The 26,500-nt window shown below is 43.4% G+C and overlaps 1 protein-coding gene across 1 annotated transcript in view; it reads left to right on the plus strand.

The window, feature by feature from the left end:
• The first annotated feature begins 2,827 nt into the window (after nucleotides 1–2,827).
• The window catches only part of PPM1F (protein phosphatase, Mg2+/Mn2+ dependent 1F), a 32,270-nt gene continuing 8,597 nt past the window's right edge, over nucleotides 2,828–26,500 (plus strand). Inside the window, exons 1-4 of the mRNA XM_060250027.1 lie at nucleotides 2,828–3,035; nucleotides 19,953–20,083; nucleotides 23,007–23,206; nucleotides 25,286–25,474. Of these exons, the coding sequence (XP_060106010.1) occupies nucleotides 2,854–3,035; nucleotides 19,953–20,083; nucleotides 23,007–23,206; nucleotides 25,286–25,474 (702 nt within the window). The 5' untranslated portion in view covers nucleotides 2,828–2,853. The remainder of the gene's footprint in view (nucleotides 3,036–19,952; nucleotides 20,084–23,006; nucleotides 23,207–25,285; nucleotides 25,475–26,500) is intronic.

The following is a 26,500-nucleotide window of genomic DNA, read 5'->3' on the forward strand; positions in this document are numbered from 1 at the left end:
AAAGTTTGTGTTAAGACATCTGGGCTTTGCTTTATATGGGTGAATTATAATAGTACAAAGTATTAGCATTATTATGCATCATAATAATATTACTAATACAAAAAGTATTCAGGGAAGATTTGTAGAAGGATAGAGGTGTTTATAAGTGTTAGCAGTCACATCAAAAGGCTAGCAAAATGCTCTCTCATGTACCTAACAAGATGGCTTCTAGCCCATTAAAAGTTCTGCTTCCATAAATTATGTAAGTCATCCCATGGGCTCTGACATCTGGGAAAGGATCCCAGATCTCTGGCAAAAGATTTTTTGCAGCAAAACCAGCAGAATTCTTGTGGCATTTTAAGATTTATATTCTATAATAAACTTTACATAGGCTACAGTAACTATAGAGCCAGTTTGGTGTAGTGGTTAAGTACACAAACTCTTATCTGGGAGAACCAGGTTCGATTCCCCACTTCTTCATATGCATCTGCTGATGTGACCTTGAGTCAGTTACAAGTTCTTGCAGAGCTTTTCCTCTCAAGAGCAGTTTCTGTCAGAGCTCTCTCAGCTCCACCTACCTCACAAGGGTGTGTTTTATTGTGGGGAGGGGAAGGAAAAGGAGATTGTAAACCGTTCTGAGACTCCGTCGGGTAGCGAAGGGCAGGGTATAAATCCAATCTCCTCTTCTATGGCCAGGCAGGCTTTAATCTGCAAAACCATCTCATGGATTTAAAAACCCGAGAGTTATGTTTATATGGAAGGATTCCAAAGTGTAGGAAAAGAAAAATTTATAGATAATCAAAAATGCATAATCTTGTAGTACCTCAAACACTAGCAAAAGTTTATTCCAGCATAATCTGTCACCCACTTTTTCAGACCCTACCAAAGTTTATGAAATCGTTATTTTATTTATGGTATTTACAGTCCACCTTTCTCACTTGGACTCAAGGTAGATTACAGAGTCAACATAATAAGGATAGGATGGTCAACAAACTACAGCAGGACTAGTATAACCAGAAATCTAAAAACAGAACTGAAGCAAAGCATGAGTATTAAGGTGACACGATGCAAAAATTTCAGAGTAGGATCCTAGTTTCAGTAAGCAAAACACTGTACTAGTATAAAGCCACAGTCCCTGATAATCCATGTAACTTTGTTTATCATTTAGTTCAGTGTAACTCGTTTTCTTGCTTAGAAAAAGCTTCTAGAATAGTTCAGTTTTGCACAGAACAAAGTTTGAGTCCACTGGCATCTTCAAGACCAACAAGATGAGCTTTTGTGTGCTTGCACACTTCCTCAGATAGTTTTGCATAGTTTGCAGAAAGCCGAGGGTGGAAGCCTTCCTGATCTCAAGGCAGGCCATTCCATAAGGCAGGGGGCCACAATGGAGAAGGGCATTACCTGACTACACTGAGTTGTCATGCAAGGTCAATTGGATCTAGGTCCGTTGACTTCAATACAGTTAAACGGGAGTTGGGTTACAGAGGATGGCCCCAACAAGCGATCCAAGTAGAGCCAGGGTTACAGGCTTGGGACTGCAGTGATTTGGGTGCAAATTCGACATGAAGTTCATTTTCGACCAGTCAAACTTACTTCAGTTTGCCAGTTTACTTCAGAGAGCCAGTTTGGTGTAGTGATTAAATGCTTGGACTCTTATCTGGGAGAACCGGGTTTGATTCCCCACTCCTTCACTTTCACCAGCTGGAATGCCATTGGGTTAGCCATAGCTTTCACAGAAGTTTGTCCTTGAAAAGGCAGCTGCTGTAAGAGCTCTCTCAGCCCCACCCACCTCACAGGGTGTCTGTTGTGTATGTGTGGGGAGGGGAAGTAGAAGAGATTGTGACCGCTCTGAGATGCAGAGTACAGGGCGGAAAATAAATCCAATATCATCATCATCTTCATTTGTGAGGACGAGGACAGTCTCCAGGTGGGGCCTGGGGATTCTCTGGAATTACAGCTCATCTCTCCAGGCTACAGATATCCGTCACTCTGCAGGAAATGGCTGCTTTGGAGGGGGAGGGGGACTCTATGGCATTGCACCCCACTAAGGTCCCTGTCCTCCACTGGCTCTGTTCCCAAATCTCCAGGAGTTTCCCAGCCTGGCTCTGGCAACCCTAGGGCCTAGGGGGAAGGTATGCGAGTAATCATGCACATGGTGTAAACAGATCCAAGCGGGCAGCCATGTTGGTCTGAAGCAGTTGAACAAAGCAGGGGTCAAGTTGCACCTTTAAGACCAGCCAATTTTTATTTCGAACGTAAGCATTTCGTGCTACTTAGATCAAAGGTTTCCTCAATTTGTTAATTTTACTATTCTGTCATTGTACCATTTTACCTTCTAAACCCCTGCCTACCAGATAATTTCACTTCACTGTCACTGGTTCTTAAATCTGTACCATGTTGCATGCTGGGCCACTGCCTACCAGCTATGTATGCCTCTGCTCAGCTATGTATGGCTTTGCTCACTGTGCTGGATTCCTCATCTGATGAAGTGTGCTGAAGAGCACACGAAAGCTTACGTTCTAAATAAAAATTGGTTGGTCTTACAGGTACAACTTGACTACTGCTTTGTTCAAATGGTATAAACATGTTAGAAAGGCACATAAAGGGTTTTTTTTTTGTAAAGCAACAACAACAAAACAAAAACCTGCATTTAGGTGTTGTACCCCAACCCCCCTTTAATCACTTCAGGGCTGAGGTAACTCCCGCTCTTGCCGCCCTCCTCCGCCTCCCCTCCCCCGACAGGAACCGTTTCTAGGCGGGGCAGCTTCCCTTCGGGGTGGGGGCCGGGGACAGAAGGGAGGCGGGACGACTCTGCCACAGCCGCCCTCTCTGGCAGCCGAGCGGCCACGAGTAGCAGCGGCGGCGGGAGCGGCCATGGCTTCCCTGGACGAGGAGGCGGCCCGGGGTTTCCTGGGCTCCCTCCTGCGGGATTTCCCGAGGCCGCTGGGCGCGGAGGACGCCTTGCCTTGGAGTCCTCCGGGACGGGGTGGCGCCCTCAGCCAGGCCGAGGCGCCTGCGGAGATGGCGGAGCTGGCCCGCGGCTTCCTGGGCTGCAGGTAGGACAGGAGGGAAAGGGGTCTTCTGACAAGGTGCGATTCTGTGCGCTGAAGCCGGTGCCCGTTATAGTGAGCGGGGCCTCCTCTCTGGGGAAGGGTGCAGAAGGTTGCAGCTCGGGGGGGGGGGGGGGTGACTTGTGTCGGGATCTGTCCCAGGCAGAGAGGGAAAGGGAGAAAGTTCCAGTTAGATAACAGATTCGGGTGGAAAGCTGCGTTTTGCAAGGTGGGAAAGAGACAGCGTTGGCTGGCGTGGAGGTGAAGGTCGGGGGCAGGTGCGAGCGTTGCTGTGGCTTTCGTGGGATCCGTCGGGCTCGTTTGGCATTGGTTTTGGTCGTTGCTTTCGTGCGCGCGTGTGGGCTGGGTCGAGGGGGGTGTGTGTGAGGAGTTTGGAGAAATGCACGTGGATTACAGAGTAAAAGGACGGTTTAGTCGAGCGTGGAGTAAGGAGCGTTGCGGCTTCGCTTCGAGCGTTGGTTTTAGTGCTCGAGTAGATGCAGCAGGGAGTAGAGAATCCGTCGGATGTGGCTGTGGATTAAGGGGGTATCAAGCTACTGGGGTGCACAGAAATGGGAATGCACCATTAGTGTATGTGGCCGTGAAGTGTGGGGAGAAAACACTCCTTAAAAACATACTTGAAGCAAGTGGCGTTTTATGTATTTGTTTATTATGTTATTGATAGGCCGCCTTTCACACTTGGACTCAAGGCGGATTATGCAGAGGGAGTCAATGCAATCGACAGAAGGGCCATTTAATAAACAATAAAATAGGACTAGGATTGTTGGACCAGCCAAGAGTCTAGGAACAACTGAAGCATAAGTATTAACATGACGCATTAAGTGACTCAAGATAATATAGGGTTACCATATTTTGAAAAGAAAAAAAAGGACATATATCCCGACTGATTACTTCAGACAAGTGATCACCGTGACAATACCCCTACTATTTAGGCTGTGATAATTGCTACTAAATAGAAATATTCCTAACCTTCCAATACAAATAGAGATTTTCATCAGTTCTTTAAAAAGGAGCTCAAAAGAGGACAGATACACAAAAAGAGGACCAAGCCCCTAAAAAGAGGACATCTGGTAGCCCTTCCATAGTAGGATCCTAGTTTCAGCAAGCTGTATACTGTAATATAGACCACAGCCCCATATATTTTATCCAGGTAACCTTCAGAATCATTAACTGCAGTGCAACACCATTGCCTGTGTAGAAAAGTCCTCTTGGATAATAGTTCAATTTTGCATAGTTTTCAGAAAGCCAGGAGAGTGGGAGCCTTCATGACTTCTTCAGGCAGGCTGTTCCACAGGTGGGGGTCACAGTGGAAAAGGCGGTTATTGATTTTGCCCCATTTGCTGGTTGGAACCTGCAGATGAACTTTCTCTGATGAGCAAAGTTGTCCTAGTGAAATGTGAGGGTAGAGATGGTGTCATGACTTCCCTCTTAATGTATGTAATGCTGCCACCAGAAATTTAATTCCATACACTTTAATGTTCCAAACTGAATTGTGCCCAAGCTCCAAGGCTTCTTCGTTGGACTATGTGGCCCTGAGGATGAGACTCCTATAATTTAATATCATAGGATTCTAGGTTAATATAAAACAAAATAAAACTTTATTTGTACAATAAGTGTGTGGGTTTCAATGTGTTTATTAGCTTAATTCTTCACTGAATAATAACTTCTGACAGGTGTCACACTCTTAAATTTCATACACTCCTTACTCTCAAATCCTCCTTTCTCTTCCTAACAACTTTCTGACAGCTGCTCTCTCTCACACTCCTATAATACTCTGACAATATTAGGTTTTAGCTCCCTGTCTAGCCCCTAATATGGCCTCCGTAGTGTTCTACTTTTCTTCCCTACAGAATCTTAATGCCTTTCATAGAATTATATGGTATTCTAATTAGAAACCTGCTTTTCAGACTGTGTACTGCTAACTGACCACGACTGAGTATTAACTGCTGTCACTCTGTTGAGCGTTCACTCCTGACTGACTTCTCTCTCTGTCACTCTCTCTACACATACTTCTTAGCTCCTTCCGCACTCTCAGTCATCAACCAGTCACCTCACTCATTCTTACATTTTTATGTCTTAATTGTGTTTTTATATTTCATGTCTATACATGACTATGTAAGCCACCCTGAGCCTGCTTTGGTAGGGAGGGCGGGATATAAATAGAAATAAATAAATAAACTCATCCCCCCCTTTTTCACTCCCATTTCCCTACTGCAATTTACCAGCAACTAAAGCCCCGTGGCGCAGAGTGGTAAAGCTGCAGTACTGCAGTTGGAGCCCTCTACTCATGACCTGAGTTCGATCCCAGTAAAAGCTGGTTCAGGTAGCCGGCTCGAGGTTGACTCAGCCTTCCATCCTTCTGAGGTCGGTAAAATGAGTACCCAGCTTGCTGGGGGGAAAGTGTAGATGACTAGGGAAGGCAATGGTAAACCACCCCGTAAAAACTCTGCCATGAAAACATTGTGAAAGCAACATCACCCCAGAGTCAAAAATGACTGGTGCTTGCACAGGGGACTACCTTTACCTTTTTTTAAAAAAAGGAACTCTCAAATAAACTCAAATCATTACAGGCAGTCTTGCATATTTGGAGGTCCAAGGCCTTGAAAGCCTTTATATGTAATAGCTAAAACCTTAAATTGAGCTGGGTAACTGATGGGCAGCTGGTGAAGTACCTGCAGGATGGGAGTAATATGCATGCTCCATTACTGAGTTGGAACCTTGGTTGAGGGTCTTTTGGAAGACCTCTACTTATCACCTGCTACCTGAGCTTTTAAAGCAATATAAAGATTGAACTGGGGACCTTCTCCATGCAAAGGGGATACTTTAAAGAACCACAGCTTCACCCCCAGTGCATACATCCATAGAAGAGGAAATGGTGTTGGGGGATTAAGGAGTACTGTTTAGTCCTGATTGTGTTGATCGTGTTCTGTTTTCTAAAAGTTGTTCTGTATTGAACTGAATTCAGTTGGTTGCAGTTTGTATTTCTGTTATCATTTATTTATTTATGTTATATTTATATCCCACCCATTCTATACAGACTCAAGGTGGCTAACAGCATAAAATAGACAGTAAACAAAAGCAATATTAAAACAATCAGATAAATGGCAATGGTGCTACTTCAGGCGGATCATGTAATATTTTCTTTCTCATGCGCATAGATCCTAGGCAGTTAGTACTAAAGCGCGATAGATCCAGATGTGGTGGCAGCCCTCTCCCATTAGATGTTATAGGCCATCCAAAACAGTTCAGTCTTGCAGGCCCTGCGGAACTGTGATAAATCCTGCAGGGCCCTGATGGCTTCTGGGAGGGTGTTCCAAAGTATTGGGGCTGCAACTGAAACGACTCTTGCTCTGGCGGAATTAAGCCTAGCCTGTTTTAGCCCAGGGACAGCCAGAAGATTTTGAGAGCTTGATCGCAGTGCTCTCTGGGGAACATGTGGGGCAAGGCGGTCCCGCAGATAGTTAGGTCCTAGGTCATATAGGGCTTTGAAGGTTAATAACAGGACCTTGAAACAGATTCAGTACGCAACAGGCAGCCAGTGCAGCGCTCTCAGCACAGGCTGAATGAAGCCCCATTAGTAGCCTGGCTGCAGCATTATGCACCAACTGCAGCTTCCGGATCTGAGTCAAAGGCAGCCCCATGTAGAGAGCTTTACAGTAATCCATTCTTGAGGTGACCAAGGCATGGATCACCATTATGTGCTGTGGCTTGCTGGCTTTGACTACATGTTAATGTGAGATGCTGAGGAATATGAATGTTGTAAACAGGGCTTTTTGTAGAGAAAGCCCAGCAGGAACTCATTTGCACCCCCTGACACCAAACCAGTTGGAACTGCATTGCTGTGTGTTCCTGCTAAAAAAAAAGGCCCTGTTTGTAAATACTGGACTTGTCTGACTATATACAGTCTCTAGTTAAGTGCTGTTACAGGCAGCGAAGAGGAAGGACTACAACCCCACTGCACAGTACTCATTCGGATGTATGATTCTGGTTGTTAACATAAGACTGGGTGAAGTTCAGGCATATTCAGTGTTCACTAGTACAGAAATCTGGAAAAGTGGATAGGAAGCACCTGTTTTGATAAAAAAAAAATATGTAGATGTGATAATCATGAAGTGCATATTTTGTCATTACTCAGAAGGCCTTGGGTTGGGCCTGCAGGCCTTCTTGTGGAAGACATAAAGCCTGCCAAGAGCTTTCTGTACAGAGCCTCTGCATTAGGCTGAAAAGGGAAAGACATTCCTATGAAGGGGGAAAGATGATAGAGAGTTCTTGACTGTGAATGTTCAAATTAAATTACAGGCACCCAGACCATGGCTCAAATCTGATCAAGTTATGACCAGTGTTTTTCAGCTGTCAAGCTCTTACGCATGCCTGGGTAATTGCAGTAACATTTGCCTGAGGCAGATCTGTTTTTCTGTTTGTTTGTTTTTAAATTAAATTATATATGTATGAGTGTACTTTATTTAAAGTATTGACATGATCCAGATCCAGTCTGTTCTTGACTTCAGTCTTAACTCTGCTTCATCATCCTCAGGGTGTTTGTCCTTTTTTGAATCAAATATTTTGCAGTTGTTGTACCTGGGCTGCCCTTTAAAAATGCCTTGTGTAAATACCTTGTTCATTTGGCTACCGGCAGATATGTAAAATAATGACTTCTTCATCTCTTAAGCCCTGACCTCCCCCCCCACCCTTATGAACTCATTCTAGACTAAAGAGATTTAGTTCAGGATTTGCAAGGTGTTGATTTCCCTGTTGTTTTTATGCCACACTATTCTTCACGGGCTTGCAGTTCATAACAGGCTATAAAGTTATTAGCCTGCCACCATTGCCATCTGTCACCTTGTAGCTGGAAGTCTTGTGCCCATGAGGACATCCAATGCCTGAAGAACATTTGATGGGGGTCTGTGTCTTAGTGCTAATCATACTGTCTTGAGATTACACTCCACTTTGTCGGTTGTTAAGGCTAAGGTCCCTCTATTAGATCCCTTTTCCTCTGGCAAGATGGTTATTCTCTTCTCATTAAGAGCAATAACTATCTTTTGGCTTGTTTAGGGCTTTTCGCCACCTCTAAACCCTTTGCCAAACCCTTCTCTTCCAGATGAACAGTCTTTGTACACAGGACCTTAAGCTTAGAACTGAAGAACTACAGTTCCCTCTCAAGATGTGTGTTTCTTTGTTTTTCACCCAGAGACTGTTTAACTTTTTGGGATACATCTCTGCCCAGAGCCGCCTCTAGGTTTATAGTCACACCACTCTAGCTCTGAACCAGACTCTGCTTCAGGTGTAGGCTCTCCTCATATTAGAGAGACTCCCAAAAGCAACCACTCTCTGATCCAGGGCTGGCTCACCCACTTTGCAAACTAGGCGCTTGCCTAGGGCGCTGGCAGGGTGGCGGCGCTGAATTCAGCCTTCCCTCCTTCCCCCTAGGCAAACACCTAGTTTGCCCCCTCACACACACACCTCCTCCCTCCCTTCCCCATCCCAGGTCTATCCCCAGCACCGCTTCCAGGCTGTCTAAATGCTGATCTGCGGGTAAAGCCACACTGCGCCCTCACTCAGTGCCGGGGCAGGCCAGCAGCAGCATAGCGAACCACATCCTGAAAGGTCGCCGCTGACTCCTCTCCTACTTTCTTCCCATCCAAGAAGTGTGGAGGAGGAGAGCAGCAGTGGCACTTTTAGGGACGCAGTTCATTAGTGCGGCTGCTGGCCTGCTCGGGCATTGAGTGAGGGTGCAACGAGGCTTTACCCGCTGATCAGCTGATTGGCGGGGTGGCAGCCTTTAAACATCCTGAGAGCAGCACACGATCACCCTTCCGGGCATTAAAATAGACCTGGGGTGGGGAAGGGAGGAGGAGGTGTGGGGGGGGGGGACATGGCGCTGTGGGGAGGAGGAGGACCAGGGGGCAGCCCCACAGGGGGAGGCGCTGTGGAGGGGGGCGGCAGACCACTAGTCTGCCTAGGGTGCCATGCGCTGTTGGGCCAGTGCTCCTCTGATCCATACACTCTCCAACTGCCTCAGCTCCCCAACCACTTCAACCAACTGCCTAACTGTCCCCTCTTGACAGTTAGCAGAAGTTCCTTCAATCAGAGTGAGTTCTATTAGCTGTCACTGTCACTCATCTGCATTACCTCTAAACAAAGAGCAGTCCCACATAATTCCCATTGACTAATCTCAAGGTCTGTTACAGCATAAATTCTAGTCACCTCGTGTATTAGCTATACTTAAAAAATCTCGTCATTCAGTATAATCGGTGAAAGTCACTCTGGCCCATTACCACCACAACCTTGAGCTTGAGTGAGCAAGGGAAGGAAGCCAGGTACCACCAGTTGTATCTATTTTATGTTTAGTCAATCTGTTGGACAAATCAACAAAATGTTTTGATTGACTGAAAAGGTATCTTAAAGAATATCTCATAGAAGGTGTCACTTTAATAAAATTTAAGTATTATTAAAATTGCAGGTGGTAGGTGCCATTTTGGAAGAGGGTTTTGCCTTTGCGCAGGAAGGAAATGCTGTGATACCTACTTTCTGTGTAGTAAGGTGATGTCTGGGTGCTGTTTTCTTCAAAACTATGTCTTTATTCATATGCAAATTTATGTAAACAATTTAGAGGGAGATGTTCTGTCTCTTTGACAGAGGCTTAATGTGTGGGAAAAGACAGTTGATGTTTTCGTGGTATGGAGTTAAGAAACATCACCTGGTAAATAGCATCCCATAAAGCCTCTGATAAATAGAAAGGGCATTTTTTTTCTCCAGGCAGTTGGCAGCCATACCTAATGTTAGTGAGGTGCAGTGTCTGGTATGTCGTGTACCATCTATTGTCTGAACTGGAGTTAGACGTTGTCTTGAAAACATCAGATTCAAAGGTTCCATCTTTAACCATTTTTGTTTCCTCTTCCATAATACATACAAAGGATAATGGCTTGCATGCTGGTCCTGAATAGTTTTTTTCTTGGAATAAATTTAATTAATTCAGCTGAATCTAATTTCAAGATAAGCATAATTGTGATTATTGTTTGACATGTCATTTCTTCAGCAGGATTTCTGTGGAGTACAAAATAGCTAATATTGTAAGTGATGCCCCTGGCTGAAGTTTTCTTTAATTACTCAGATTTATTATGTGTTTTACTACTTTGTTGGATTTTTTTTCTCTTTTTAATCATTGCATTAAAACTGACAATTTTAATGATGCTTAAATATTTTGATGTGTTTGATTTTATTATGAGGAAAATGAGTAGAAAATGAGCATTTTTAGTAATGTTATTATAAGGAAAATGAGCATTTTTAGTAATTGTTGCAGTAGTTGTAGTATTTTTGTAAATCTGATAAACATCTTGGGTTTTGTTCTGATGAAACCATAATTTTTGTGGGGAGAGGGCGGTAAACACTGGTTCTTGTTAAACGGAATACCTTTCCACTCAGTTATTGTAAAGTGACATGTATAGGCAGAGCAAGAGCCAGTCAAAGGAACCATGTTGCGTATATCTTAAAATGTATCAACTGTATTTCACATGCTGTTTAAAAATAATGCTTATTGTCAACTATCTGGAATTTAAGGCAGGCGGTCAGAATTCTGCTAAGTGAAAGACCAGCTTTGTGCTGTCAGAGCAGCCTGAGATCAATGAAGTGAAGAGAGGGAGGAAATTAAGCGTGCTTCCGCTGAGGCAGGCATGCACTCCCTTCATCGACTGCATACTATTTCATTTCTGTGGGGAATGCAGGGGTGGGGGAGTGAGTTCTGCATTCATGTTTCTTTGTGTGGTGGCGTGGAAGGACACAAGGTCCAAGCTTCCATTTCCAAAATAATTTGATAGACTGGAGGCCCTTGCATTTTTGCATCTGTGCTATAATTTTTTTTGCTCTCAAACCAGCATAATTTCAAAGGTGTAGATGCACTGGGTAAATCTTGCAAAAGCATGGCTATACCTGTGACTGAGGCTAGAAAAATCACAAGGCACTTACAATTTGTATATAATTTGATTTTTTTCATATTACTTTGCCACATAAAACATAATTTCTATTTTATGTTTCATATTAGTTACTTTAATCCAAATCCTCCATTACACTTTTCAGGTCTAAATGGCTTTTTAAAAGTCAGGAAGAAATACAAGTCATCTTTATGTGAATGGATGTCTGTTGTCATCGATTTGTAAAGTAAATAATAGTAAACGAACCAGTTCCCTACCCTACATTAGGGCATGCCATTGTGGCTGATATGGGGAAGAGAAGGAAAATGGAAATTAAATGCAGTAAGGCAGGGTTTCTGTGGTTTAGGACCCTCTTTGGGGTATGTGCCCACCCAGCTTTTCAGAAAGTGTGCAGAACTTGTTATTGGTTGCCCCCACTCAAATTTATTTAAAACATTTGCAGCACAATCCTGTTGGGGGGGGGGGGCGAAAGTGTTTTGGGAGCAAACTATCCACTACATTGGCGCAAGTCTCATTTGTGCCTGTGGAAGTCCAGTTGCGCCACAGCGGAGGCGACTTACGCAGATGCAGGCCCACCGGAGCACCGCCCCGCCCGAGAGCAGCAGCGCCTAAGGGCTGCACCCAAATGGAGGCGGACGTATGGTGGAGAGAGCTGCGCCAGCACACGGGGTGGAGTCAGGGGCGGAGTCAGGGACGCAGCCAGGCTTAAGTGGCTCCCTAAGGATTTTGTGCTATGACACGCCCCCTGAAGAGGTGTAAGTTACATCAACGAAAATGGTATCCCATAGGCACTGGTTGAAACCGAAAACAAAGATTGCCCCCGCTGCCACAGGAGCCTGCAAACCTCTTAGGGAGCCGTGTAATTGTCTCCCCAATCCCCACACACTCCGGGTGGGGTAAGCCCCCTCCCCAACACCCAATCGCCACTTCCCACATTCTAGAAAAACTTCCCTTCTGGCCTCGCACGACTCTTTAGGTTAGGTGGGTTGTGCGGCAAGGGGTTCTGCCGGGGAACTCCCTGCCGCGAGGACTTAGAGCGAGGGCTGGGAGCTTCATTTCCTAGATCCTAGTCTACTCTAACCACTACTTCACACTGACAGTCCAAAGACATTCCTTACAAGTTGTGCCTGTGTGTACTAGAAAGAGTGATTGGTAGACCAGATTTGTGTTGGAACACTACCAATTGACCTGAACTGAATGTTTGTTTTATTTTAAAATGTTTATGAGCTCCAATTCCTCAGTAAGTGGGCCAAAAGAGGCTTACAAACCATGCTGCAGTGTATACATTCAAACATTGCCCCATCACATCAAAATGCAACCTCAGTCCAAATCACAGTGATAAGATCTGCAAAAAGGCCTTTTGCTGGAAGTTTCCATAGAGTACGTCCAAAAGGGAGTGGCATTTTGATTGGAATTCCAGCCAGAAATTCCATCTGTATCTTCCCTTCCCAGATGGAATGCATTCCTATATTTCTTTGGCAGGTAAGTAGCTCATGTATGATATTCTCATGGACTTGTCCAGTACTTATTTTATGAAGCAAGGTGTTAGCACCAGGGCTTTCCTTCCTGCATACTAAGATGTTGGCTGCAGTACACAGTGTGCAAGTCCCATTGATCTTAGAGTGGGGTTTACTTATGAGTAAGCAGGCATTTATTGTGTTGCTAGTAAATGCCTGTAGGCAGGTTGTAATTACTTGATGGCAGGAGAGACAGATTTTATATATGCCAATCACTTTTTTCTTGGGCCAACCCAGATGTTACTACAAGTAGTTATGATTAATAGATGAATACAGAAGAGACTAGGTCCCATGACTTAAGAATTCCTGCTCAAATTCTAAATCTGTTTTTTTTTTTGTTCTGACTGGAAGAAATAATCTGATAACTGTAAACATGGCTTGAGGATATAAGGGTATTGTATATTTCCCTAGTGGAAAGCAATCTGTAAAGCAGATTCTATCTTTATTTCATTGCCAGTAAATACATTCTGCAAGCAGAGGTCCATTCCTGGCTGCCTCTGAAAATACCCTCCCTCCCATTCTCAAACTACACTTAGGACTGAATTGCGTGTTACTTTAGACTGAGGTCTGTGCTTTGATCTCCCAACATGTGTTTGATCCTAAAGAGCAGCTAGATTTGAGTCCAGTGGCACCTCAGAGACCAACAAGAGTTTAAGGTTATAAGCTTTCAGGAGTTGAAGTTCCCTTCATCAGACATGAATAGAGTAGAAGTGGAGATCTGTGTCCTTTTATCCCATTCAGTTGGTGGGAGGGGTGTTGTAAAGAATGCTTGTAAAGGATGCAAAGGTACAATGTATATTGTAATCTGCTTGATTAGAGCAAATGCTTGGGGGGCAGAAAATTAACATCTATAGTGAGATGGTTGTAGTGTATATTTTGATAGACCGCTGGTTTTTATATGTTATGTTTTATTAACTTACTGTTAATTTACTGTTAAATGTTTAAATTGATGTTTTAAAGCCGAAACTATGTTAGATTTTATATGTTGTAAGCCGCCCTGAGCCACTTCAGTGGGAAAGGCGGGATATAAATTGAATATAAATAAATAAAATAAATATCTTGTGTCCCTGTTCAGACCATTGTTCTGAAAGTTTGTACCCTGAAATTCATGTTGGTCTATAATGTGCTGCTGGAGTTGAATCTAACTGTTCTGCTGCAGACCAGCATAGTTATTCTCTGAAACGAATGAACAACTACGGCTCTGGTATCTAGCATAGGGCAGTGGAGATAAGCCTTCCTACACACACTGTTTTCTTCTCTCATTTAGCCCTGGTAGAGAAATAAGACAGGCATACTGCCTTTGTCTATATCAGGGGAGGCAAAACTGTGGCTCTTTCACACACATTGTGTAGCTCTCGAAGCCCCCACCGCCCCATCAGGCATACTGCCTTTGTCTATATCAGGGGAGGCAAAACTGTGGCTCTTTCACACACATTGTGTAGCTCTCGAAGCCCCCACCGCCCCATCAGCCAACTTGGAGAAGGCATTTCTCTCTTTAAATCACTTTGCCAAACTGGCTTGGATAATGCAATTAAAGTTGCTTTCTTTCCACCACTCTCTCCCTCCCCATCTATTTTCTTTCCTTCCTTCCTTCTCTCAAACATCTGATGTTCATGTCTTGCAGCTCTCAAACATCTGACATTTATTCTATGTGACTTTTGCATTAAGCACGTTTTGCCAACCCCCGGCCCATACATACTGTTTTTATCTGTCTCCCCCCTCCCCAAGCTAATTGTAGCCTTGGGGACTATTTCTATTGGGAAAGCAGGGTTGAAGGGGAAAAGTTAAACCACCCTGTCCCCAGTATTATAAACTGAATCAGAATCAGGGCCTTTTAGGATCCATAAGCAAGTGGGGAATCATTCATGGGCCCCCCCTATAAAGTGTAATTTGGACCTGGGTGTGCAAATTCAGAATTTGTGTAGTCCAACATGCTTTCTCTGTGCTGGAGAGTTTGCTAATATTCTGAGGCAACACAGTATTATCTGTCTAAAACAATGCCCTGCTGCTCTTTCTGTTACTGCTTTCATGTAGTTCCTCAAACTCTATGCACTCCCCTTTCCAGGGCTAAGATACATATTGTATTTTCCCCCTTCAAAGAAAACAGTGGACTCAAATGTGGCTGTTCCTCCTGCAGCAAGACCATGCCCAGTTGTACTTGACAGAATATCCTGTTTCTTCTACTGTCTTGCAGCAAGTACAAATGCCCCATTAAGAATAAAATCTAGCTTTTAAAACAAAACCATCCGGAAAGACTATGGGAACTTTGGGGGGGTGGGTGTGGCGGAGTTCATTTTGTTTCTGCTTCACTTTTCCTACCAGGAAGCCAAGTATTACTCATACCAAGAGATGCTGATTGTGTGTTGAAGGAAATTCTGGGAGGAATACGGATGCCAGAATTGCTTTTGGTCAGAGAGACTGACAGGAAATGTTTAAATGTCGCTAAGCACTGGGAATGACTTTCTTTCAACATGTGGGGAGGGACAATAAAAATTGGACAGGATGCATGTGTGAACCCTAAAACAAAATGAATTAAGTCATGGAATAAATTCCTGTTGCACAAATCTGCAATCTGAATGTCTTTGCCCAATAAAAAACATGCAGCCGAAGTCCAGGTGAGGAGGAAAAGGAATTTATTGCAATGAATTGTGGAGCAGAGCTAAGCCAAGGACTTACCAAGTTGCTCCACCCCTTTCAGGGGTGACCAAAATCGTATATACCCTTGATGACATGTTGGCACATATACATACTAATTGGCTGCAGCATCCAGCATAATTTCATTGCGAGAGTCAGCTACACATTACTAATGCATTTTATCAAATTGGCATCAGTTCATTGGCTACAAACTGTGGCATAGCAAGAAATTAAATACACATGCATCTTGACCACATGGACATGGACTATGGGACTCAAAAACCAGTGGGGAAACATTTTAATCTTAAATCTGGTTTTGGGTCTAAGAACCACCCCCCCACACACACACACACTTCTACTGTTAACTTAGAAACATAGTAGAAATGCATTAAGGCACAGTTTGTGAGCTGCCCTGAGCCTGCTTTCGGCGGGGAGGGCATGATATAAATTAAATAAATACAGTGAAAGTTATAACTCTGTTATAGATAAGGCTGGAATGTTAGTTGTCTTGGTCTCAGTGCCTGCGCTGTGAGACTACCTCTTCTGTCTTTTTCAGCCAAGCCTGTGTGTTAACTCTTAAAGATGTTGCTTCTGCAGGCTTGTGACCTTCCTAACCAAAGCTGTGTCCCATATTACTGTGAATTACAGTTGATTGACAGTTTCAGAAAGTAGCTGCTGGTCTGCAGTACAGTTAGATTCGAGTCCTTAGAGACCAACAAGAGTTTCAGGATAGAAGCTTTCAAGAACCAAAACCCCCTTCATCAGAGATGAATAGGAGTGGAGATGTCTGAGTCCTATTATTCCAGTCAGAAGGCAGGAGGGGTGTTATAAAAAATGCTTGCAAGGATGCAGAAGTACAATGTATATTGATATCACCTTGATTAGAGGGGGGGGGGTGTGTGCTTGAGGACAGAAAATTAGCATCTGTAGTGAAATAAGAATCCTATGTCCCTATTCACACTAGGGGGAAACCATTGTTCTGAACTTGTAAATGAACTCAAGTTCCGCAATCTTGCATTGTTATTTCCCCTTGAAATTTTTTAATTTGAGGACTGCCACTCTTTAGTAAGTGATGGAATGACCTGGAAGATTAAAATGTTTTCCCACTGGTTTTTGAGTCCCATAGTCCATGTCCATGTTTAGAAGCATATTGCTGCTGGTGAGAAAGTTAGAAGGCAGTATGTGGGCAAGAAAACATTTGTCTCCCAATGCTTGTGAGAGAGAAGTATCATTGTCCAGCATAGGTAATAGATCAATAATGCATTGAACTGGTTTGAGACGAGAGCTGCTACGTGACCACCTGTGGTGTTCTGTTATTGTTTCATTGATCAACAGTGTTTAGAATTACCGTAATTCACATAAATGCATGTGTTTTTGCTCTTGGCACTGCCCAAAATAACTTCAAGATGTCAAAATAATAGTATTTGCAGCTGGCAAAAGGTATTAGCAGTGATATTCAAAATACTGTATTTACAGTAAGTCAGTTTCCCAGAAGCTGGAGAAAACAGATGCGTTCAGCTGTGAACACTGTAAGGAATGGAAGTGCAGTTCTCTGACTTGTAAAGCTTATCCTTCTGATGGATTGTTGGAATCTATTCAGCTAGTGTGAATCCTGTGTTCGACAAAGTTTTTTGTGCAATTTCATGTATATGCAATATCGTTACTGTTTTTGGATCTAGATAACATATAGTAACTGATGCATCTTTAGCCCTGTTTGTGTTTATAACTATCTCAGGAATGCATGTACACGGGTATTTGTCTGAGCCACACATTTATACATGGGGTTTAGGACAAATGACAGGTATGCTAATCACGTGTCACACAGTCCTTTTCTGAAAGAACAATGGGACACCTCATTAAACAAGCAGAGGAAAGAGGTATATAAATGTATTTGTTTAAGGCATCCAGTGTGCTTTCAAGCCATTTTTCGTCAGGCAGTTCTCGGAAGGTGGGCTAAAACTCCAAAAAACAATAGAATTTATTTGAATACCAAGTACACATTTAGAAACAAGGGATTGAATCCAGCCAGCTTTCTCATACAGTCTCTCACATAATTTAGTTTCTTACTCCATCCCATGTGTCTTTTGTTCATGCAGGTCCCATAATCCTCACTATAACCTTTCCTGGTTGACAGAGGAGACTTTCTCTTCCCTTTTCTACCAGTTAGATGGCTGGTTGGGTCCAACCCTCTACCTGCCTGTGTTAATCTTACATTTTGTAAATGTCTAACATCTTCCCCTTACAATGAAAATATTGAGAAGTTGGGTTTGACTAAATGAATGGTACTAAACGTGCAAATATTCACTAGCTGTACACATCAAATGGATGTATGTGGAACATTTCTCAATTTCATCCTTTCTAGAAAGAATGTGAACATTGATAAATTATTCAGGCTATGTTGGTGTTATGCTGTGAGAGCAATCCATTTTCCTCACCGCTGTCAAAACACCTTGCAATAAGGGAATCACCTGAAAACAGCAGAAGCAAGCAGCATTTAAAGTAACAGTAATGAAAATGTTACTCTTTCTTTAGGTATAGCCTTTTAATTTTGTGAATGGGACAGATACAACATAGAAATAAGCAGACAATATGAGAGGGATACTGAGAATGTGAAAAACTTAGCCATGACCTTGAAAATGATATCATAAAGCACCTTGAAGCAACTGTACTTTTCCAGCCCAATTTTAAAGAGGCTTTGCTTTAGATTGCTCGATATAATACATATTGTATTTGTCTTTCCTCCCCATTAAAATAGGTGTGCTGGTTGACCCAAGTTTTGTGATACAAAGAGATAATTATGCTGTAATTGTACGTATCCATGTTAGTTAGGCAGACCATTTATAGTGAACTCAGTAAGTGAAACTCTGCAAGTAGATATTTGCAGGGCTTTTTGTGTGTGTGTGTTTTTAAAAAGCCCAGCAGGAACTCATTTGCATATTAGGCCACACACCCCAGATGGCACCATTTATACACAGGTCTTTTTTAAAGAAAAGGCCCAGCAGGAACTCATTTGCATAATAGGCCATATCACCTGATGTTACCATTGTTTCACACAGGGCTTTTTTGTGGGGCGAAAGCCCAGCAGGGACTCATTTGCATATCAAGCCACACCTTTCGACACCAAGCCAGCTGGAACTGTGTTCCTGTGCATACCTGCTTAGAAAAAGCCCTGGATATTTGTATGTGTGTACTGTGGTTTTTCATGCTTCCTACTGTGATGAAACCCTTTTTGTATTGTTATTGTTGCAGAAGATTCTGTTGAGTGTTGCATTACCCTTGGCATGCCTCTAACATGCCGCCTGCCTCGGTAGGGCGAGATATAAATAAAATAAAATGAAAAATGCCATTACCCTTGGCATGCCTCTAACATGCTGCCATTTCCCTCTTGTCACCATTGCAAAGAAAGCAGTGGTTTTGAGAGAGATTGCCTGCCCTTTCTATTGTCACTGAAGACCACTTATTAAGCTATCCAGGAATCCTGGAGCACAGCACAATTTGAAAACCACAGATACAATGGTAGATCTTTGTGGATTGGATAGCAGCAAGGGAATATACAACTCCCAAGTTGGGGCTGTACCAGCAATGGCAATCCACTTGGGTGCAGTATACCAACATCTGTAAAGGCTGGGCTTTCAGTGCTCTCACTAGGGTTCTTGCATGTTTCTGACACAATAGAATGCTGGATTCTTGAGAGAGGTTTGGATTGGCACTGCATCTAAAGGGTTCACGGGGTTCTGATGGAAAGCTTGGCTCGCTACAGGCTTGTGTGTTCAAATTCTAACATGCAGTGCAGCTGCTGGCTGCATATTGTCTGCACTGCAGTCTCAGTGAAGTTAAGTTACTGGCATTGGCAAGGATCAGAGTTCTCGAACACTCCACCTGTTAAACTGTTGAGAGAGTGAACAGTGCCGACTTTTAACTGTGTCCTTACGAACTTGGTGCACACAATTTTTCAAACTGCCGACTTAACCAGTTTGTAGTGAAAACCTGCTTAACATTTCCAAATGACAGGCAGATGGCATTGAATTTTGGTGAGTGATCAGCGTGACCAGCTTCAGCTTGGGGAGTTTGGGGGTTATTTATTTAGCCAAGGTCCTTGGGGGCAAGAGTTATTAGTATTACTTTTTTATATCCCTCCCAGCTTGTCTAGGGAAATATGAACCTGTGATGGTTTTCTTACCTGGCCAACCTGATGTCAACCTGATGCCTCTACGCTGCCTAAGTTCTTGCCTTTACTCTGTTAAACTGTCAGGCACAACTTTGTTACTTGCCAAAAGCTGGGAATTTTTGTCTTCAAAGTTAAAAGAAAGTATGATTATGGACAAAACATATTTAGCAGTTGGGGGGAAGCATGTATTCTCTCAAAGGTGGAAGACTTTCATTACTTACTGGAATAAGCTGAAACCAGTGAAAGCTGAGATGTTCTATATTTCAGTTCCAGCTTTTCTTTGGCTAATACATTTGATACGCTGAATTTAGGAGATGTTATGAAGGTTGACGGTGGTTAGATATTAAGATTTAAGGGTCACTATTCATTTGACATGGTCAAGTGATGTGTTTACTTGTATGAACTTGGTGTTATTGTGCTCTTTTACTGTATTTGTAGATTTCATTTTTTTATGCTTTGTAATAAAATTAAGAGAGTTTTTTTTAAGCTCAAGTATTTTCTTGTGACACAGCAGGGAAAACAGTCATTCCATAGACATTTCTGATAAGTTTTAGACATTTTTCTAAAGCTGAAGCCAGCCTTCACAATCCAGTGATTGTCTCGGTGTCCCTTCCCTGAGCAGCTCCTTTTAGTGTCTTTTCCTTTTTCTTATCAGGGATGCGCCACCTCTTCTTGTGGCATCTTTGATTCACGCAGCAATCAATGGTCTGCTCCAGACGGATCTTCGTGATTTTAAAAAGCAGCACGTGGAAGGGGAAGAAGCTGGAGAGCCTGGGACATCTTTCTGTGAGTATGCTTCCCTTGCACCAGAAAACTTGCAATACATGAATCCTGAACCCAAACTGCGCCATGACACCTCCTGACACCTTTTCTGGCCCCCACCAAGTGTTTTTAGGAAGTGGGTGGGGCCAGGTAGAGCTTTTGCCCTGCGAGGTTTCTGATTGACTATTGGTGATTTGATTTGCTGTGCACTTTTTAAAAAATGTTGCTTTGGCAGCAGTTGCCACCCCAGCAAAAGCATCTGTGCTGTGTTAGTGAAGTTAAGCTACGGCAACCCTTTTGTGGCTAGCTCCACTTCCTGCAGCAGCCATTTTGTGGTTGCACCCACCCTGCTGTGTCAGTATTCCAAATGTGCCCACAGGCTCAAAAAGGTTGGTTCAAACTGTTGATGCAAGCTGCCGATTTAGAAATAGTGCTTTTGTATTACATTATGACATGGCAGTTCCTTTGTGCGAGATCTGGTCTAGGAGTAGAACAAAACTGAATCTTGATAAGAACTGACAAATGGTTGGAGCAGGCCTGCAGGAAGCAGTGAGGCAACTCTGGCCAGTATGATTAACAGTATTGGTCTCTCCACACTAGGAAGTTCTTTGTTGTCCAAGGAACTGCAGGCATCCTGCTAAAACAATGTGGGTCACTTCATTTTTGATGAGCCAGTGAAGTTGCCGCAAGGTGACAGATAAAAGAAATCATTTGCCCCTCTTTCCTTTCAGATCATCAGATTTCCCCCTCCTCAAATCATTACACTGGCTTCCTGTATCTTTTCTGCACATATTTCTCTTTCTTACCCTCTCAGTGATCTCTCCATACCTCATCTTTCGGTCTGTATTGCCTCTGTTATCCATGCCTGTGAACGAACTTCATCAGCTCTCATACCCTTCATTGCCAACAAGTCTTCTCTTTTAAACAGCTTTGCTCATTTCCTCTTGATGCCCAAGACCTCTTCACAGAACACCTGCATGGAGGGTAGTGGTGAGGGTTGTTGTTGGGGGTTGGAAAGAGTTTTAGCAGAGGTGAGTTATAAGAAATTGGAAGCTGTGCAAGAGTAAATGGTAGAATGCAAAAAGGGGAGAGAGTATGGCTCAGAAGAGGGGAAATGTGTTGTATGTAAGGATGAAGGGGAAGCGGGGCGGCAGGCAGAGAAGAGGGAGAAAAGAAGTGTGAGAAAGTTTATCAGTAAAGATTGGAACAGAGGCTGGGAAGGGTGAAAAGATGAAGACTGATTGCAGTCCTAATTATGGGAATAAGGCATTTGGAGATATTGGGTGATTCTGGATTAGAGCACTTTTTAACACAAGAAAGATAAAATATGTATGACTGTATTTAGATAGATAGATAGATAGATAGATAGATAGATAGATAGATAGATAGATAGATAGATAGATAGATAGATAGATAGATAGATGATAGATAGATAGATGATAGATAGATAGATAGATGATAGATAGATAGATTGTCATTGTTCTCAAAAAAAAAGAAAATGAGAGCAACGAAATTTCCTTCCTTCCTTCCTTCCTTCCTTCCTTCCTTCCTTCCTTCCTTCCTTCCTTCCTTCCTTCCTTCCTTCCTTCCTTCCTTCCTTCCTTCCTTCCTTCCTTCCTTCCTTCCTTCCTTCCTTCCTTCCTTCCTTCCCTCCCTCCCTCCCTCCCTCCCTCCCTCCCTCCCTCTTGTTGAAATTTCATATTTAAAGTTCTTCGGGGCAGAACCTGGCTTTTTTGTTTGTGTGAAAGCTCTGTGTACATAAGTGATAGTGAACAAATAACAAAGATAAGGAATGCCATGGTTTTACCAGATGCTAGAAATGACTTATTTACTCAAGTATTCTTTGGGGCTACTTTTCACTCTGAACAAAGGGAAATAATGTTGGCTCCATCTGCTGGGGCAGATGAAAAGTGCATGTCATTTAATAGCACTGAGAATGACCCTTGAGTTGGACCACTGGTCCATCTAGCCTCATGTACTGTGATTTTCACTGTCTCTTCAAGGTTAATATGCACTTTGGGATGTGTGGCTATTCCTAAAAAATGCTGATCTCTTGCTTTTATTATTCAAGGCTTCTTGTTGCCAGGGCCCAGAGATAGATTATCCCAAATGGTCAGCATTCTGAGAATTGCTGTAAGTTCCAGTGTAAGACAGGGCTGAGCAAATTCAACCTGGATTTAAATTGAGAGGCAGGCATCATCCCACCTAGTCCTTCATGTGCAGGCAGGAGGTGAATTCTGGGTATTCAGAAATAGCCAAGAGTTCATTGCATTTTGTTGCTATGCCCTACTAAACTATCTTCTTTGTTGTACAAAATGTAGTATATCCCTTTGGAGAAGTTCTGAATAACCCAAAGACAAAAAGGGCTATTAGCTTCCTTCAGCCACTTTTGGGGGCAGGTGGGCAGGCAGGCTAGAAATATTATCAATAAATAATTGCAACATGTTTTGTTCTAAAATTTTTGAGGTTTTTCAAATTAATAAGAAATGCCATTCTGCATTAATCCTTGCAGCTTAATGCATTAAATTCCATGGATCATGTGCCATATTTTAGACTGATGAATATGTAGCAACTAAAGCCATCTTTGGCCCAAATTGCATGTAACGTTATTCTGGTTAAGAGTACAGAAGCTGGCCCTAGATTTGGTCCACCCTTTCCTTTCCTGGAAATCCCCCATGCATCCCTTTTTCTGTAGGTGACCATGATTTACCCTATTTAATAATAGAAATTTGTATTTAAGGGTAATTTCTGTGTTTTGATCTGAGGTAGTGGCTGTTAGTGCCTTGATGCAATTCTTATTAAGAATAAAATATAATGCCATCTTAGGTAAATAAGCACCTGAGAAAGGCTTCAGGTAGAGGGGAATGTGTGTGTGTTGGGAGGAGCAAATAGTGCAGTTAGTTCAAAGTTTGTTTCAAATTATTATATCTTTTTTTGTGTGTGCTAGTGCTTGATGGAGGCCCACTGCAGCTCTGTTTCTTTAACAAGCTCTGGGATGTTTGTTGCAAATGGCAGAAGCAGCTGCCACAGTTGAAACCTCTTGAACGCTACCTCCAGATCTCCAGCCATGCAACACGCAATTCTCGCCGGAAGATGGAGGACAGGCATGTTTCCCTTCCAGAATTTAATCAGCTCTTTGGCATGACGGTGAGGGTTCTGTTTGCGTCTCAGATGGAAATAGGTACTGACAGATGCCACTCCCCCTAGAAATAGCCTTGCCGCTCCCTAGCAGAGAGACTCAGTCAGCAAGCTGCAACTGTGATGCATTTCCTCTTCCATTACCAGTGATGCAGCTTCTGATTGGCTTATTTGGTATAGTTCCACCTTCTTTAAGTAGCAATCTCAGGCCCCATTGTTCAGTGCATTGACATCAAGACTGGAGCTTCCAAATGGGTAGCTCCGTGACAGCTTCCTTTGCCAGATCAGGGTGGAGTGGGGTTAACCAAGCCACATCAGCCAGGCAAATCTGAGCAAGGAAAGCCTGGATCTTGTTGAATTCCTAAGATTTACAAAGACTATGCTGTAGATATACATAGACCTCACAGTTGCTATTCTGTTGGAACCTTTGGCAGGAAAGTGTAAACACAGAGGCACGAGGAAATAGCACCCCCTCCCGGTATGAATATCATGTGATTTGCTAAAAAAGATGAGAGAATTGGAATTATAAATGGATGTTGATAGTTACTGGAATGATCCAGAGCCCGTTCCTTGCGAGCGGTTCTTTTTGAGGCCATGTTAAACAGAAAATGTTTGGATATTATTTCCCAGTTGCTGATGTGGAAAAACAGTTGCATGTGACCTCAGAATCTGGAGTCCTGAAAATGCTTGTTTGCATTTTTTCCCCCAACCTTTGTGGTTGTTGGGTAATATGACTTCAAGAGATTAAGGATACCTCACAAGGAAACCACTTATGCCCCCACTTTCCAGGCCACTAGGGATGTTCTGCTCCAATCACAGCTGCATTTACACATGCAAGTTTCATTCCATTTGTGTTTCCTCCAGTAAAACTGGAGGGTTTTTTTGGCACTGATTCAATCCTAAGCATCTCAATTTGCAGGTGACCGTAGTATCAGGTGGGTAGTCATGTTGGTCTTCGTTAGAAGAGCAAGATTTTCCAGTGGCACTTTGAATATCAACAAGATTTCCAGGGTCCAAGCATCCAAGGTTCAAAGCTCCCTTTTGACTCTTGAAAGCTTATTCCCTGGGAGTAGGCTTCCCAACCCCCCCTCCCTGGCGGGGGGGACCCCCGAATTTGAAGCGTCCTCCCCCACTCTCCAAAAATTCAGAAGCGGGGGGGAAATGGCGCCATTTTGGTGCCACTCGCTCTTGGGGCATTTGGAGGCGGGGCGGCCTTTTGCAAATTGCAATGGCAAAAAAAAAAGTGCCAGGGAGGCCTTGCAAAGAACAACCCGCCCCCGCCTGGCGCCCCTTTTGCAACAGCCTCCAGCCTTTCCGTTTCCTTTCCTTTCCTTCCCCGCTCTGCGATACCTCTCCCCACCTTTAGAAAGAACTACAACTCCCAGCATGCCTAGTGCGGCAGAACTTTCCGGCCTTGTAGTTCTCTGGGCTGCTCGCCTCCCATTGGCTTGTGGGGCTGAGCTCCGGACGGGGAGCTATGCTTCCCGCCATGCCCCGTGGCGGGACCTGGGCTTCTGTGAGTCGTCTTCGTTCCCACAAGGGGAACAGCTGATGGGGAAGCGGACAATGGCGGCGGGGCGGCTGATGTGGGGCGGGGGGCGAAGGCGAGCGAGCTGGGAGGAGACGGCAGGTAAGAGAGACCCCCCCATCCAGTAGGGAAGGGGCAGTGGGGCTGGATCTCGCCCCCCGGTTGCAAAAGGGGAGAGAGAGAGGGAGGCGTGGGTCTTCAAGTTGCTACCGGAGTCAACTAGCTTATGACTTTGGGAGACCAGCTGCCAGTCAGAGCTAACAGTGGTTGACTCAGTAAAAGGCAGCTTCATATCCTCATAAAGTACAAAACTATTCAAAAGTGGTATGATCAGTAGAGGCCAGAGATCAGGGGTAGAGCGCATGTAATGTGTGCAGAAGTCCCATGTTCAATCTCTGGCATGTAAAGGATCTTTGGTAGAGAACTGGGAAAGTCCTCTCTCTGCTGGAGACCCTAGAAAACCACTGCCAGCCAGGCTAGATGATAGCAAACTAGAAAGCTCAGGGCATTTTCATGTGTTCAAGGAGTCTCTCTCATCTCTTGACATGTCCGACTGAAAGGATGGCGTGGAGAGAGCATACTTTGCTGTGTTTGACGGTCACGGTGGAGTCGACGCTGCTAACTATGTGGCAGCTCATTTGCATTTCAACATCGCGCATCACAAGGAGATTGTGAAAAACCCAGCAGAGGCCTTGAAAGATTCTTTCCAGAAAACAGACGAAATGTTCCTTTCTAAAGCCAGAAGGGAGGTGAGTGGTTAGAAGCAAGCAAACAATAGTTTTGAATAAGTATTTGCATGCTGGGTGGTGGGAGGGAAGATGGAGAGTGATAAATGCATCCCCAGACAATTACTCTTTTATAACATCTTAGCTTCTATTAACATGCTGAATATCCCATATAAATATTTTTTGTTCACTTAATACACATTATCCTATGAATCACTGTCCACAAATCTGAGGAAATGAACATTTTAATTCAGTAGATCTATAACTAGACCTTTGCAGAGAAGTAGCCATCTGTCTCTAGCTAGGCTGATGAAATGGTGTTTTCTCTCTTCTTCACTTAAATTCATACTGAGAGGGGAGTGTTGACAAGATATAATATGCAAGCCAAGAATTAGGAGAAACACAATCCCTAAATCTGGGTTTTGGCTGCTACAAACTGATCTTTTCTTCGTTTCTCAGGAGGTTGAGGGAGCTTGAGATACAAGCATGATAATTGCTCTTGTTCTACCAATATCTTCAAGAAGGAAAAAAGACCAATTTAAGTCTGTGATTTCAATTGATGTTGTGATTATTTCCTGCTCAAGAGAATAAAACAAACAATTAAAACATTAGTTTGCAACTAAACATCTCTTAGGCTATGTAGGAGCACAGTCCAAAACTTTGGACATATATAGTCCATGTGTCTTTTGTCCTTCAAGTTCATCTTTGTGGAGATGAGTTGAGCAGTTGTGAAATCAATGGATTGCTGTTTGGGTATCTTTTTACTCATATAAGCAAAGCAAAAACACTTATTTGGTGACTAAATTATTTAAACGTTCCAAAAGCAAGAGCTTATTGTTTCTCGGAAGGACAGTGTTCCCCTCCACGAGATGGAACATAGTGGGAAATCCAATCAGTGCTCTGCATGGATTTCTTTGGGTTTATTGCACTGGTTCTCTTGGGCAGTAAATTGGGTGCCTAACTCTCTCCCTTTGGAGTTAAAATGGTGGCCCTCTTGAGGGTGGCACCAGTTTATTCTCTGTAGATGAGCTTTAGCATTGGAGTGTTAGT

This window comes from Heteronotia binoei, chromosome 11 (genome assembly GCF_032191835.1).
Source record: "Heteronotia binoei isolate CCM8104 ecotype False Entrance Well chromosome 11, APGP_CSIRO_Hbin_v1, whole genome shotgun sequence".
In the NCBI taxonomy this organism is placed as follows: Eukaryota; Metazoa; Chordata; class Lepidosauria; order Squamata; family Gekkonidae; genus Heteronotia; species Heteronotia binoei.